The 17,069-nt window shown below is 38.9% G+C and overlaps 1 protein-coding gene across 3 annotated transcripts in view; it reads left to right on the plus strand.

Moving 5' to 3' along the window:
• LOC132149572 (zinc finger protein GLIS2-like) overlaps positions 1–15,450 on the plus strand; it is a 31,595-nt gene extending 16,145 nt beyond the window's left edge. For 2 of the 3 annotated variants that reach the window (XM_059558945.1, XM_059558947.1), the window contains exons 2-7: positions 9,856–10,072; positions 10,146–10,279; positions 12,272–12,454; positions 12,535–12,668; positions 13,033–13,151; positions 13,219–15,450. In XM_059558945.1, coding sequence (XP_059414928.1) covers positions 9,883–10,072; positions 10,146–10,279; positions 12,272–12,454; positions 12,535–12,668; positions 13,033–13,151; positions 13,219–13,937 — 1,479 coding nt within the window. In that variant the 5' untranslated portion in view covers positions 9,856–9,882 and the 3' untranslated portion in view covers positions 13,938–15,450. The remainder of the gene's footprint in view (positions 1–9,855; positions 10,073–10,145; positions 10,280–12,271; positions 12,455–12,534; positions 12,669–13,032; positions 13,152–13,218) is intronic. The other variant, XM_059558948.1, reaches the window with a different exon arrangement.
• Positions 15,451–17,069: the final 1,619 nt, after the last annotated feature.

Below are 17,069 nucleotides of genomic sequence, written 5' to 3' on the forward strand. Positions count from 1 at the left end.
ATAGCCCCTGCTGACGCTGCTGACTCTCTCTCCTCACCAATTTTCCTTCCTTCATCCTTTCTCGGTTTCTCCCTCCCGCTCCGTTTTGGGTAATTACATAACGTTGCGTAAGTTTCTCAAAGCATTTTTTTTACAGCAAGACTCTGTGGAGAGCTTGAAATGAAAAAGACAAAAAAGTGGCACACACAACAGATTTCAGGCTCCATTAGCGGGAGCTCCTTTGTGGGAAACAGATCGATTGCAGTGTTTCGCGAAAATAAGGAGGTGGGGAGAGAAAGGGGCCATCCGTTTGTGCACTCTGTGAACTGTACGGAGAAAGAAACACTTTCAGGGAGGGAGAGAGATGATGGGAAAGCAGCAGGGGTGGGAGATGAAAATCCAAGGCGGGAGATGGAGAGAGAGAGGGGCCCTGTGGAGGCAGATTGGAAACTGAGGTTTCCTGTCTGAGATGGACAGGAAGGTGGAGGGGTGGCAGGAAAAAAATCTCTCAGCTCTTGGACTCTGTGTTATGTGTGTGTGCCAGGGGAGGAGTGGATGCATATAGTTTGGGTGTGTGCACGTCAGTAGAGGTGGGGTCAGTCTGCCACAGGGAAGGTCAGGAAAGGAGAGAGAAATATGGTTAAAGTGATAAAACCTCTTAGAGATTCCTCAAGGGTTTGTCACAACACCTTTTTGGCTGTATAAGTTCATGAATGGCTCTTTTTGTTTCATTATAGGTTCTTCAGATCAGTGTTTTGGTTTCTGGGCTATTTAAAGCACCAGAACATACACCGTTTCAAAGGATCTAGAGAACAAAAGCTCTTAAGATAACTTTGTATTTTATTTTATTTTTTAAATACACTTCAGTTCCATTGGAATGTGCAGTTGTTCTAACTGGAACCTTTGCTTTTAAGATGCAGGGTTTCATAAGTCATATTTTTCTGTAGGGTTCTATATTCTACATGAAAAAAGTTATCACTACATTATTTAGCATACATTATAGGTTCTTGGTATTGTGCATCAACAATAAAAATTATGCTCAGTTACAGAGGGTAATTAAAGGATCAATGAATTAGAAATGTATTAAATAGCAACATACACTATAACTATTTCTGGAAGATAAATAATTTTTAAAACTAATGTTGAAAAGTAAATTTACACACCCTGCTGTCTGGCCAAAGCGTTTACCTTTTTTCTACTGTAGAACACAAAAGAAGGAAATTGTGATGTTTTAATGTTGAAACAGTTTTTTGTCCCATATAACAAAAGTATATTGTGACCAAGCGAAGCTGAGCTTCTAAAAGGACAAAACAGCAAAAAACTAAACTCCAGTGTCCAAAGTGTTGGTGCATTGCATTCAGTCACGTTACACAATGCCATGTGTTGCAAACGCAGACCGCGGACTATTTTTTTTACGTTTTAGCAATAGACTTAAAGAATAGTTCACCCAAAAATTTAAAAAGTTAAGAAAAAATTAAATAAATCAAATCAAATCAAACAGCTTTGGAATAAACTGAAAATAAGTAAATGAATAAATAATTGTCATTTTAGAAACCGTTACTTTTAAGAGACAATAAATACTTAGTTATATGTAGCCTCAGAAATCTAAAAATCAGCAAAAACAAATGGCAGTTTGTTTGATCCCTGTTAATAACACCCCCAAGCCAATCCATCTATCAAGCCCAGACACAGCCCTTCAGGTGCGGGACACCTCTGAGGAATAAAACCCTCTTGTTTCTGGTGAAGAGTGTGTTTTTTTTTGCAGCGGTGTAGAGTTTCAGCAGGTTTCATCACCTGCAGGTGGTCTGTTGTGAACCCTCATGGTGAGCTCATGATTGCAGACACATAGAGACGACTAAAAAACAAGACCAGCTGACCGCCTGCATTTACAACCAACATTTCAACCAGCTGGCCACATGCTCATTAAAACCAGCCAAAATGCTGCGGTACTAATGCCAATGCAGACATGGAATTAGTGTGTGGGTAGCCTTGTGAATACAGATCAAATCCAGACAGTTTCCACTAAATTACACATATAATAATAATAATTCAGTTGCTGGGAATTTAAGAGTTCTTTCTTAAATAAATGTAAATTATCAAACAGTGCATGCTTATTCTGCATGTCATATTAGGGTATTTACTGATTCACAATAGTATTTCAACACCCTGGGTTGCCAGTTGGTGGAAAACACCAGCCATGGAAACCAGCAAATGAACTGGGTCAGAGATCACAGATTCTACCCAAACCCCGAAAGCCTCTATAAGATCTATGAATTGACATTTATTAAAACACCGATTAATTAAGACATCAACTTACAGTATAAGACTCTTCGCCTCCATTGTCAGTTTTTTTTTGTGGTTTTTCCAAAAAAAGGTTTAATATATTAATTTTGACGTTGCACGTAAAAAAAACAAAAACAAATTCTCAAGCAGGAAAGGGAAGTCTATTTTAGCTTGTGGTGCTAATACAGAAAAACCAACCTTATTTACACATCTAATACAAAGCTAACATTTGAGAACCATATGTCAGAAAATGCCATTTCTTGCAGTGTTTGAAATGCATTAATATCACAAACACATAGAAGGCGATGCTTTTTTTATGCACAATATATCTGAGAGAGGGTGAACCCGAGTCCTTGAACACCTGCAGGTCCGTTTTCCTTCCAACACTGGTGTGGCAGTGATGAGAGAACGCCTCTCAAACACGTTTCTACATGTATTCAGGGTTTCTGGAAGAGTCTATGTCTATGAGTCTAATTTGGTTTGTGTGTGTTTGTAGGGGTAAAGAGCCCTCCTGCAGACGACCTCCCAGGGCCAGAGCGCTGGAAACATACACCCACAGTTCAGTACAAAGGAACTCGCACTCAAAAACACATGCGTTTCACATTCACACCTAACAGATGGCTCATAAAACACACAATCACACACCAGCCGCCGTTCACTAATGAGAACAGCCATCCCCCAGACTCAAGTCCTCCTGGGAAGATACTTACAAGTTCAAAATTGCAATTGCAACATGATGTGCAGCTTTTTTTTTCTCCCTACTTTTCAAAGCTTTTTAGCACCAATGCAACACAACATAAAGCAAAGGATGGGCATTTAGAGCACAACTGGTGCATTCTTTTTTGTGTAGAGAATGATGGGAAATGTAGTTCAGTTATATCAGCGTATCACCTCATAGCTTTATCACAATGCATAACAAGCTAAATCTGTGTTATTTTAGTTTTATTTACATACTGTTATAATGTTTAATAATATTTTGAAATTATAATATTTTATAATTTTTTTTAATGTTATTGAAATATCTCAGTTTTAGTAATTTTATGTGCTTTATTCATTTTTATTATTATTTTTTATATTTCTATTTAGTTTTAATTTATTTTTAAGTTTTAATTTTAGTAAACGTATTTCAGGTGGTTGCCAAGGAAACATTCCTAATTTTCATTTAAGTTTGTTTTTCAAGTAATATTTCCATTTAGCTTTCATTTATAGGTAAGTGTTAGTAATTTGATGTTTTTTATGTCTTTTTCTTACTATATCTATTTAGCCTTAATTTATATTTAAACTTTAGTTTTAGTAATTTTAGCACTTTAACTTGTTTCAGTTAGTTGCCAAGGAAACATTTGTAATTTAACTTACATTTTCAACTAATATTTTTTTTGTTTTTTGTAAAAGTTTTTATTTTAAATATAGTTATATTTAGCTTTAGTTTATATATAGTATTTTTTAGTGGTTTTGTTTTTATTTTTATATATTTCTATTTAGGCTTAATCTATATTTATATTTTAGTAATTTTAATACTTAAACTTATTTAATTCAGTTTTTTTTTTGGGGGGGGGGGGGTGGTAAGTTTAAGTTTTTCATCCAATATTTATATGTTATTTTATTTCAGCTTTATAAAAAAGTTACTTGTGACTTTATCTTTTTTCCTCACCATTATGAGTTTACATCCTAAAAATTAAGACTTTTATATAAACTCTGAATTGCAGGATATAAATGCAGAATTATGAGCTATAAACTTGCAATTGTAAATTTATTACAAGAGATATTGTGAGATAAATAAAAGTCACAATTAACTTTTGTATTTTATCATCCCGTGGTAGAAACAAGCTTCCATAAACATCACAAACGACACTAAGATTGACTGCATTTTCACAATGAAAGCTTCTAACACAAAACTTAGCACTATTCATTGAGTTGTAATGGCGTTCATGTGCCCTCAACTCACAAAAATGTTCATTCAGCATGCCCCGAAACAGAAATAGATCACGCTGAGCATGTTGTGACCTGTGGCGGACTGAAATCTTGGGTTAATTAGGATCAGCTCAGAAGTTTGACCTCACAGGGCCGGTGTAACTCATACCCTCCCGTTGACCCTGCCTTATCCTGACCCTATTCCTTGACCACATCGCCTCTGACCAGGAAATGGCAGATTTGGTGACTTCCGCAGGGGGCGAGGAGGGTGAGTGGATCTGGGCTCTGGGGTTACAGCGGAGGCACAAACATGTCATTCAGCGGCGCACCATGTGGACCCCAGCGTCCCGTTCCAAACACCCTCCTTCAGCTGCTGCGGCCCATGTTTACTCTACAGGGGAGAGGAGCGAGGGGGTGCTGGGACACAGACAATGCTGCCTTTTAATGCCCTGCCAAGCCCACGGTGGGGTGGGGATGTCTGCATGGGGCAGAGCAATACCTTCTCCCAAAACTTCACATTCGAGCGCTACCGCTCGGCTCCGTCACAACCCAGCGCCTCAACTCCCTGCGACACGAACCGTTGAGTTCCTTTCGAGGTTTTCTGAGGTGTCCCATGTTTTAAAAACGGTTTATATGGGAAAATATTGCCACTAATTTATCTAAGGTTACTAAGGTAGACTACTAGACTTAACAAACAATAAATAATAGTGGTGACCAAAGCAATAGCATTAGTTCAACAAAAGGCTAAATACAACCCGAATTCCGGAAAAGTTGGGACGTTTTTTAAATTTTAATAAAATGAAAACTAAAGGAATTTCAAATCACATGAGCCAATATTTTATTCACAATAGAACATAGATAACGTAGCAAATGTTTAAACTGAGAAATTTTACACTTTTATCCACTTAATTAGCTCAATTAAAATGTAATGCCTGCTACAGGTCTCAAAAAAGTTGGCACGGGGGCAACAAATGGCTAAAAAAGCAAGCAGTTTTGAAAAGATTCAGCTGGGAGAACATCTAGTGATTAATTAAGTTAATTGATATCAGGTCTGTAACATGATTAGCTATAAAAGCTTTGTCTTAGAGAAGCAGAGTCTCTCAGAAGTAAAGATGGGCAGAGGCTCTCCAATCTGTGAAAGACTGCGTAAAAAATTGTGGAAAACTTTAAAAACAATGTTCCTCAACGTCAAATTGCAAAGGCTTTGCAAATCTCATCATCTACAGTGCATAACATCATCAAAAGATTCAGAGAAACTGGAGAAATCTCTGTGCGTAAGGGACAAGGCCAGAGACCTTTATTGGATGCCCGTGGTCTTCAGGCTCTCAGACGACACTGCATCACTCATCGGCATGATTGTGTCAATGACATTACTAAATGGGCCCAGGAATACTTTCAGAAACCACTGTCGGTAAACACAATCCGCCGTGCCATCAGCAGATGCCAACTAAAGCTCTATCATGCAAAAAGGAAGCCATATGTGAACATGGTCCAGAAGCGCCGTCGTGTCCTGTGGGCCAAGGCTCATTTAAAATGGACTATTTCAAAGTGGAATAGTGTTTTATGGTCAGACGAGTCCAAATTTGACATTCTTGTTGGAAATCACGGACGCCGTGTCCTCCGGGCTAAAGAGGAGGGAGACCTTCCAGCATGTTATCAGCGTTCAGTTCAAAAGCCAGCATCTCTGATGGTATGGGGGTGCATAAGTGCATACGGTATGGGCAGCTTGCATGTTTTGGAAGGCTCTGTGAATGCTGAAAGGTATATAAAGGTTTTAGAGCAACATATGCTTCCCTCCAAACAACTTCTGTTTCAGGGAAGGCCTTGTTTATTTCAGCAGGACAATTCAAAACCACATACTGCAGCTATAACAACAGCATGGCTTCGTCGTAGAAGAGTCCGGGTGCTAACCTGGCCTGCCTGCAGTCCAGATCTTTCACCTATAGAGAACATTTGGCGCATCATTAAACGAAAAATACGTCAAAGACGACCACGAACTCTTCAGCAGCTGGAAATCTATATAAGGCAAGAATGGGACCAAATTCCAACAGCAAAACTCCAGCAACTCATAGCCTCAATGCCCAGACGTCTTCAAACTGTTTTGAAAAGAAAAGGAGATGCTACACCATGGTAAACATGCCCCGTCCCAACTATTTTGAGACCTGTAGCAGAAATCAAAATTGAAATGAGCTCATTTTGTGCATAAAACTGTAAACTTTCTCAGTTTAAACATTTGCTATGTTATCTATGTTCTATTGTGAATAAAATATTGGCTCATGTGATTTGAAAGTCTTTTAGTTTTCATTTTATTAAAATTTAAAAAACGTCCCAACTTTTCCGGAATTCGGGTTGTACTTAATTATAATAATTGTCATTAATTATAATAATCAAAACGTTTTTTAATGTAGGATGAAAGAAATTCAAATGTTCTTGTTTGTGTCTCAAAAAACACGCTTTTCCCCTCAATGTTGTGGCCAATAACTATCAAATGGTTAATTTTAAACTTCTGTAACACTTAACACTTGAGTTTTAAAAGCCGCAACAGAATTTAGACATCACAGTATTATAATTGAAAGTATGAAAGCTTAGTATTCATTTTGAGATCTGCTAAAGATAAAAAATAACAGTGCTAAAAATAATTAAATTATTAGTGTTTTAACTTCAAGTGTTAGATGATGGAAAACGTAATATCAGTATTATAATATTAAATATAAAATATAATTATTATTTACTGAATTTAAATATGTAAAATAAATAAATAAATAAATAAATAAATAAATAAAGCAAAAACACTTAAACTCATTTGAATTGAGCTGGTTGCCAAGTTAACATTTCCTATTTCCAAAACTAAATAAAATATAAAAAAAAGTTTTATTTAATAATGTGTTTGTGTGTGTGTGTTATAAAGTAATAGAAATCTCAAAAAGAAACGAAAAATACTAAAAATGAAACATGCAAATAAAAAATACAAAGAAAATAATTAATTTATCAATTTTTAAACAAATTTCAATATAAAATTTAATTAAATTAAAAATTATATTGGCTGATAAGGGATAGTGTTGTGCATCCCTAAAATGTACCCTATTAACTTTTTTAATAAACATTCCTGGTTTTATTATTCACCGTTCATTGGTGCATGTTATTCCAAAATAAATTAATGTTATACTTTCACGTAAAATCAAAATGTGAAATAAGTTTTCTGGAAAAAGTGATGCTTCAAAACCTGATAGATCAACTAAAAACCTTCCCTGCATGTTTTTCTTGTGAAACGTCCATATTTACTCAAAAATATGTGGTATTATGCCAGTAAAATGGGCTTTGAATGCTGTTTTTAGGTTCTGACTGGAAGCTCAGACCACATAATAGAGTCGAGTTACAAAGCAATGAGTGTTTATCCGCCGTATTGAGACACAATTATGTGAAAATCATTAACTAAACCCTTAACATACCACACATACCACGTCTCGAACCCCACCCTGGTCTGAGATAGCACAGGTTCAGTCCACACGGGATGCTTGCACAGCAAACCGAGCAGATGGCTGGAGATACTACGGATTGCACATTAACTCCTGTCATGATGCAACCTGTCTTTTTATTTGGCTTGGCATCAAAAACCAAAAATTGGACCGTTTGAGATCTTTCCGAGTGGACACAGATAATTTCAGGACGCGGTTCAGACATAGTGGGGGCCGAGGATGCAGATCTGCTTGATAATGGAGCTCTATGTGCAGTTATCTGCCGATTATGGGCCCTGTTGGCTGGGTTGTTGAACTCATTGACCCTCCGCCTTCACCTCGCTGACCTTCCTGGTGCTGGCACAAGCTAAACCCTCTCAAAGAGCCATTCAGTGCAGCTGGAAGCATGCATACGTGCTTATATGTCTCACAAAAAGAGATGTGAATCTAGTTTGAGGTGGAGCTCTGTGGACGTTGTATTTCGCATGCAGTCGGGAGGAATGTGGAAGCTGTAATGGGTGTTATTGTGAATGAGGGGAAGCAACTGTGTGAGATCGGGGATGTTTAAAAAGACAATGAGGAAAAAGGAGAAAAACTTTCTAGCTAAGTATGAATGTCTTATGAAATTCAGGACAACAGCATCTAAATGCTTGTGTGTGCTGCATTCTGTCATACTACTTTATGCACTATATAGTATGCATACTATGCAGAGTATGCAAATTGCTTCCATGTCACAGAGCAGACTACCTAGAGTACCACAAAAGCACTCGCTGACTTAACTTGGTAGCTCATAAACAACATTGTTTCCAGTCGTACTAATAATAAACATTTAATAATATCATTTTTAATGTTTTTGAAAGAAGACTTTTCTGCTCACCAAGGCTAAATTTATTTGATCAAAAAAACATTAAAAACAGTAAAATTGGGAAATATTATTACAATTTAAAATAACTGTTTTCTATTTGACTATATTTTCAAAAATAATAAATTTCTGTGATCAAAGCTGTATTTTCAGCATCATCACTCCAGTCTTCAGTGTCACATGATCCCTCAAAAATCATTATAATATGCTGATTTGATGCTCAAGAAACATTTCTGATTATTATTATTAATGTTGAAAACACTTGTGCTGTTCATATTTTTGTGGGAATTGTTCAAATGAACAACATTATTCTGAAATAGAAATGTTTTGTCAGATTATTGATGACTTTACTATCATATTAGGTCAATTTAATGTGTCTTTGCTTAATAAAAGTATTAATAAAAAAAAAAAAAAACTAAAAGTTATTAAAACTTTAAGAACTGGTTGATATTGTTCTAAATAAACTGATATCAAATTGTTCCTCAGTTCATCCATAACATTTATTATTTTTAATGCTCAGATCTGATTTAAAAAAAAAACTAAAATTTGAAATGTTGCTTGGAAATGAATTGGAATAAGTCTAATTTGAAGTAAAAGAAAAAAAGGAGACTAAAATACTGGAAAGGGGAAGTAAATTAAAAATCGAAATAATTACATCTAAATAGTAATATAAAAAAGTAATAAAACAGCTAAAATGACTAAAAATTAAACTATAATTAAAGTGAAGTGACATTCAGCCAAGTATGGTGACCCATACTCAGAATTTGTGCTCTGCATTTAACCCATCCGAAATGCACACACACAGAGCAGTGAACACACACACACACACACTGTGAGCACACACCCGGAGCAGTGGGCAGCCATTTATGCTGCGGCGCCCGGAGAGCAGTTGGGGGTTCAATGCCTTGCTCAAGGGCACCTAAGTCGTGGTATTGAAGGTGGAGAGAGAACTGTACATGCACTCCCCCCACCCACAATTCCTGCCGGCCCGGGACTCGAACTCACAACCTTTCGATTGGGAGTCCGACTCTCTAACCATTAGGCCACGACTTCCCTAAAGAGAAATTCTAAAAAGAGTAATAATACCAAAATAGACTGAAACATACTACATTTAAACATGTCTCTGTCAGTAAAGAGATGCTCCTACAACTGTCACCACAAATTCACCACACACCTCTCCATTTGAATGTCAAGCACCAAATTATGGAAAAGTTCTGGTCCATTTAAGGGAGCAACTTTTGGATCCATCTTTCCAGCATGAAAATCATGGTGGTGTTATGAATGCTCACTGCTCTTATGCAACAACTGTTCTGTGTGAGAGTTTCAATGTCCTCACCTAAATGCTCTCTGTGTCTGTCTGTGAAGGTTGCAGGCTCCGGACCGCATGCCGTCATGCTGTCCTTAGACGAGCCACTGGACCTAAAAGTGCCGAGGGGGCGGGTGAGTGGGCGGGACAGATGCGCCAGGTCTCCGCCCACTCTCACTCCCTCTCCCATTCACGGCAAGGGGGCGGGGCAGCTGCGTATGGCAGACGACGGGACTGCAGTCATCATTCCAGCGTCTCCTGCCTCTCCACACACAGGTAAACACATAAGAGCAGTAAGACATATAGAGCACTTTAATCACAGAGAGTAAAACAGAGGTGTGTATGTCAGCAGGTGTCCTGCAGGAGAAGTCGGAGACACCCACACCCCCCGCCGTGGACCTCAGCATGTCCCCGTCCTCCCGAAACACAGCCTGCTCTCCGGATCTCTCCAATGGAAATGGCTCAGCTCCCATTTTCCCTGGAGTGAGTCTATTTTTTTAGTTTTATTATATGTTTTTCAGTGTGCCTTTAGAAGCACAATACTGTAATTAGCTTTACACTAGGTCTACTGCTTCATAAATTAGATATCTTGCCAATTAAGGTAACTAATAAGCAAATGAGCAACCAAAGACTCATAAGCATGAGTGGATTAACTGCACAGGACCGTCCCCCACCATCGCTCAAGATGAGATCCTCAGTGACCCCAAACTGGTGGTTCTTATCAAATGCCCCCTGTGTCCCTTCACAGAATTGTCTCTCTTTCGCCATCTTTGGGGCTGACGGATGGGACGTGGGGTTAAATCAGATTTACAGCGAGGTACAGCCACACAGAGCTCTTTCTGCTTAATTGAATTCGCTCAAAATTGAATTGGGAGTGAAATGCATGGCGTTTTGTGTGCCTGTGTGTGTCTTCGAAGCCTGCCATGCCTCCTTCAAGCCAATGGATGAACAGTGGCCAGGTCTTAGATGAAGGCACTGCTGAGCCTCATTTTCTATGCACATTTCTCACATAGCTGAAAATGTTCCCAGACAGCCCTGACACTGTTGTCCAGTCAAAACCATCATTGTTTCTACTCTAATTAACCCTTCCTAAGCATCACTATTACCATTGCTCATACTTAGGTGCCGAAACATGAACAAACCCCTAAACAATAAGTATTAAACTTTGCTCCATAACTCGTACATAATGATGGACATGGTGATGTAGCTTAGTGAGGTGATTGCTCTTCTCTATGATCAGACACTTCAGTTAAGCAGATGCTAATTTATGTAAATATATATATATATATATATATATATATATATATATAAATTACTAAAACAAAGAAAAACTACATAATTCATTCAAATAGTAATAAATACCATATCAGTTAATACTAATATAACTGTGTGTGTGTGTGTAAATTATAATAAATATTACATATTCATATATTAAAATGTAATTATTGAATAAAAAAAATCTAAATATATTTAAATTAAATAAACTAATAAATATAATATATATATATATATATATATATATATAGAGAGAGAGAGAGAGAGAGAGAGAGAGAGAGAGAGTTTAATATATATATATATATATATATATATATATATATATATATATATATATATATATATATATATATATATATATATATATATATTAGAAAAATTACCACGAGGGAAAAATATTTTATATTAATATGTTACATAAATATAATACATTTCAATAAACATGTTAATTTAACATAATTATAATTATCAATGGAAATGTTAAATATTATTAGATATATTAAAACATATTAAGAAGTTAATAGATATTTTAGATGACATTTTTTTAAGTTAAGAGACTTAACACCACTCAGAGCAAGTAGGGCAAAATATTGTGTCGCTAGACCAACACATTGCTCGAAATCTAAACTCAGAAAGAGTTAAGTATATAACTGCACAAAGAACTAAAGTCCAAAGCAGTTGAACAAGAAACAAGTGAGTATAACACGGAAATAGAGTATTACTTACGATATTATCGAAACATGACTCGCATATCAACATAATATCATATGACCAGGTTCCTACTGATTTCCAACCCACTCAGATTTCCTTCAAAAAAATTTTAAACTCTGTTTTATAGTGTACTCTCTATTCCTGCTATCTAGAAACTCTTTACCTTATAGCTCATAAGAGGGCACTTGTGCAAAATCAAGCTCGGCATTTCGCTTTCTCTCATTAAACTCAAATCTGTGGTTATGTGTAAAGTGTGGCAGGGCATTAGCTCAGATCAGCACAGCTGGGGGCAGAAACTCGGAGAAGATGAGCTGCCATATCGAGCAAAACGCTCATAAGAGTCTCCCACAGTGAGGGTGATTACAGAACATGGACCTCCTGTAGCTCCTGTTACTGAGTTTAACAACTATTACTAGAATCGCTGGCCTGCTGTAAAAAAAGATAAAGAGGCTTGAATTATGTTTGCCTTTTCTCATTTTGTTCCTGCAGGACTCAGCTCATATCCGTTACATGGAGGGAGGAGCCACATCTCAAGCATTCCAGTTCTTTGTGCCCATTGGAGGAGGTGGAGGGCTTCACTTGCCTTCATCAATGTTCATTCGGCAGCCCAAGGACACAAGAGCTTCTCCAGACCTCTCTGCAGATGAACAGCTGGCCTGTCGCTGGAGGAAGGTGAGAAATAGAAGCATTTAAATGCAGGTGCTAATGTGCATTTTTCACCTGAGCTCATTGTGCTTGTTTTCTTGTCACAGTGCCACCTACTTTTTGACTCCTTGCAAGACCTGGTGGATCACGTCAATGACTTCCATGTAAAGCCTGAGAAGGATTCTGGGTACTGTTGCCACTGGGAGGGATGTGCACGCAAAGGACGGGGATTCAATGCCAGGTGTGTTTACTGCCTTCTCTAAATCAGATTGTCTTTTAATCATTTAGCACCAGAAGGTGCAAGTTGCGTAAACTTAGCCTCTATGTCAAGATTTAGTCTTAAGAGCCAGGACATTTTCTAATGTAACTCAGATTTTATTTGTCTGAAAGAAGAAAGTCATATATACCTATGATGGCTCGATTGTGAGTAAATCATGGGCTAATTTTCATTTTTGGGTGAACTATCCCTTTAATTTTAGAGGTATATTATTATTACTGATAAGAGGTATATTATTATTACTGATAATAAAAGGCAATTGCAGCCACTGGTAGCACCTTTAAGTTATTTATAATATGTTAAATAAGACTTATGTCTGCATCATTAGGTACAAGATGCTGATCCACATCCGTACTCACACTAATGAGAAACCACACCGCTGTCCTACCTGTAACAAGAGCTTCTCCCGACTGGAGAACCTCAAGATTCACAACCGCTCACACACAGGTCAGTACCAAGTTAAATGTATGGATAGACAGATGAAGACCTGGCTAACTTAGTGCTTGTATTTCAGGAGAGAAGCCCTACATCTGTCCATACGAGGGCTGCAACAAGCGCTACTCTAATTCCAGTGACCGGTTCAAACACACGCGCACACACTATGTGGACAAGCCCTACTACTGCAAGATGGTGGGCTGCTTGAAACGCTACACAGACCCCAGCTCCCTAAGGAAGCATATCAAGGCTCATGGGCACTTTGTAGCCCAGGAGCAGGGAGGTCCGGGTGCGGTGGGCTCCCTGATGAAGCCGGGGCAGAACGCAGGGGCAGGGAAAGAATCTGAGCTGACTTACGTCAGTGGGGCCCACATCATCATTCCTGGTGCTGCCGCTGCTCTCTTGGGCAGTCATGGTCTGCAGGGTCTTGGAGGGTCCCTCCCTTTGTCCCCCCTCAGTCCCCGCCCCTTGGACTTGAGCACACTGGGCTGCCCAAGCTCCCCTCCAGCTGGGCTTGGGGGGACATCCATCCTGTCCTTCAGCGGTTCCCCGCTTGGTCTGACCAAGTCACACTTTCTGTCTCCTACCTTCTCATCTTCCACGTTGGGGTTGCCCATGGTGCCCATGTTGGGCTCGGAGCGCAGGGACCATGGCAAGGGCAAGGCCAGAGGCGAGGAGGGTGAGGACGAGATCCATGGCGGTGTGCTCAACCTGTCTACGGGGGCGTCCCACGACCCCCTGTCTTGGGTTGTCATCCCTTCTGGCCCGGTGGTGCTGAAGCCAGCTGTGGTCAACTGAACATCACATTCCAGAGGAATGGCAGGGGAAGGGTGGGGGTGGAACAGGGGTCAGAGGTCGGAGGCAAGCCTGTGGGGGGGTTTTACAAAGCAAATGCAGTTATGCTTGGAGGTGACACAATCTTCTTCAACTTTTAGCGCTACTTCAGTTCTAATTTGTACCTTATGGTTGGACACAGCAACCTGTTTCTTATGATAATAGAGATGGTATCTTGAAGAAAATTTAGTGTAACGATTCAGAAAGTTGCAAAACATTCACCTCCGTTCCATTCTTTTTCTCTCTCTGGCTTATCTTTTTACCAGGGTTGTCCAATCCTGCTCCTGGAGGGACACCTTCCTGGAGAGTTTAACTCCAGTCTGCTCCAACACACCTGCTTGGAAGTTTTGAGTTATCATGAAGAGCTTGATTAGCTGTGTTTAATTAGGGTTGGTACTAAACTCTGAGTTGTGGGCAACTCTGGCCCTCAGGGTCCACTGTCCTACAGAGTTTAGTTACAACCTTAACAAAACACAAACTAAACCCTACACTAGGCAGGTGAGTGGACCTTGAGGGCCAGGGGTTGCCCACCCCTGGTCTGAACTCTGCAGGAGGGTGGCCCCCAAGAAGCAGGATTGGACCCCAAGTCTTGTCCGTTTAGTTTTTTGTTTTATGACAGCACTGATCTAAAGGCAGACTTAAGAATCTGTGCCCTTGCTTCAAGAGACAATTATATTTATGTTTCAGAGAAACTTTTGGACGACAGTGTACGCAACACACTAAAGACACAAACGTGTGCTTCAGGAACTGACCTTCAAGCCAGTCCATGCGTTATGAAAAGACCTCTGAGCACAGAAAGCCATAGGTCTTTGAGGCTAAATCGCATGGGCCAGGTCAGGCTTGCAAAGAGGTGCTGAGGTCGTAGGTCAGGCGAGAGCAGCTCATTTACTGGCCCAGTAGTGTCCAATTCTGTCCCTGGAATGCCACTTTCCTGCAGAGTTTCTACACACTTGGCTGTACGTTTGTAGTGATCCTGAAGACCTTGAGTAGCTGGTGCAGGTGTGTTTACATAGGGCTAGAGCTAAACTCTCCCAGACAGTGGCCCTTTAGGAGCAGGAATGGACACCCCTGCTTCAAACTGTCCAGAGTTCCACCTCAGTCAGAGGGTACCCTCTGCATCCCTTGCAAGTGAACTTCTTTAGCTCAATGCTATTACAAGCTATATGACAAACCTTGCATTTGCTGCTAGCTGTATCACTGCAATATTAGCATACATCTTTGAATAAAAAAAGATAAAGTATGAACGACAATCTGTCCTTTGAGGAGGAAATAGAAACATTGACTAGCTCTATTTTGTTGAATAAGAGATTTACAGACACAAGACTCACAAGACTGAGTTTTAAGTCATACAAGGGCACAAACTTTCCAAGCGCTAATGCTAATGCCCTATAGGACATGGCACTGATGTAAATAGTGCCATCTTTTGGTCATTACTTGTACTGCACACTACTAGTTGAACCAAGGGCCAGATTTAACAGAATTTCCCTGCTTTGCATGGCAGGATAAAACAAAGACCTTATGGTTGATGCAGAATAGTGTAATGTTTAAAATAAACATTATCCACAACCCAGTGAACATGTTGACACATGCAATATACTAGTTTAGGTATATTGCAACAATTAAGGGCCTAGTTTGGTTTCTCAATTTGCTTTCACAGTTTGCTCCATATTAAATCACTGTGCTAAAAATCTAATTGTATACCCAGAGATTAAAGTAGAGACTTAATAATAAAGTGTAGAAAGCAGTATTCAGGTGGCCAAAAGACAGCATTTTGATTTAAGAGCCTTTCACATGACCCACATCATTGTTCTCCAAGACATCAAACTCTAGAGTGAGGCATCAAGTTTCAGCATCTCTCCAGACGTGGATCACAAATGGAGCTGTAGGCAACCCGCCAAATACTAAAAATTTCACACTGGACCCCATTTGCCTCTGATTTTCCCTAGCTGCATGATGTATCATTGTGATACATCATACAAATTTAAAATCAAAACTCAAAAGACTGATTCTGTGCTAGATTTTAGGGACATTAAGTTGTACAACAGATATTCACATTCTACCTTTTATGGTGCTATCTGCAAAGCCCTGAAGTGGGTCATGTGAGTGAGACTTTACACCGTCTTTGTCGTACTCCATTGATGATCAATGTGTCACGATCAAGAACTCATTTGGAGCTGCTTTCTGTAATGTCCATTACTCGTAGATTGGGATAAAACAATATAGAGAAACAAACGAATGTAATTTTAAAAACATTCCGACTGAAATAATCACACTTCTTTAAAGCATGAACCCTGCCCTGCCCTCCAAACCATTTTTACACTCAGAGTCTTATTCCATAATTATTTGTGTCTTATTGTTTGTGGTAAACTATACAGTTATTGCCATTTTGTTTTGCTGACTTTTTTTTGTTTGTTTGTTTTAAACGTGACATTTCCTGATGTTGAAGTTGCTTTGTTTCTGCTATTGCTACTCTGTGTTTAGCTTTCTCCAGCTAGTGAATCATGAGGAAAGAGCGAGAAGTAACAGGAGGTGGTGACGGATAAGTTTGCGGGAAGGGTTTTCGTAAAAAAAAACTCACATTTAGCTCATAATCATACCACAATGCTTGAAGTTTACACACTGTATAATGCATATGTAACGTATAATGTCCAATTAATGATTAAAAGATAAATGCACGGAACCTTTTTGACAGCAAATAGCGGGTGCTTCCTCCAATCACTTTAGCATCATTGCTAGAAAAAAATTCGCCACTGTCCAGATCTTGAGCCAGATTTCAAAAGTAGGCCACTGACCCTTACAAAGCCCCAGATTATATTTATTTATCCAATCAAAGCCAAGAAAAGTTTAACCCTGTGCTTCTATAAAGCCTTTTAGAAGAGATAAGTGATAACATGCAAATATATGCAGTAATCAAACACAATCCTCTCAGGTTTGGAAAGATTTGACATCAGCGTGTATTAAGGAGGCTTTACTGGAAATTACGTTTATTAACCCTGGCATCTATCCAAGAAGTTGGAAATCTCTTCTCCTACTCCCTTTCCTCATCTTGTTGGCTGGAGAAAGCTGATACTGACACAGACCTGTCAAGGTCTACAT

Source organism: Carassius carassius, chromosome 9 (genome assembly GCF_963082965.1).
Source record: "Carassius carassius chromosome 9, fCarCar2.1, whole genome shotgun sequence".
Lineage (NCBI taxonomy): Eukaryota > Metazoa > Chordata > Actinopteri > Cypriniformes > Cyprinidae > Carassius > Carassius carassius.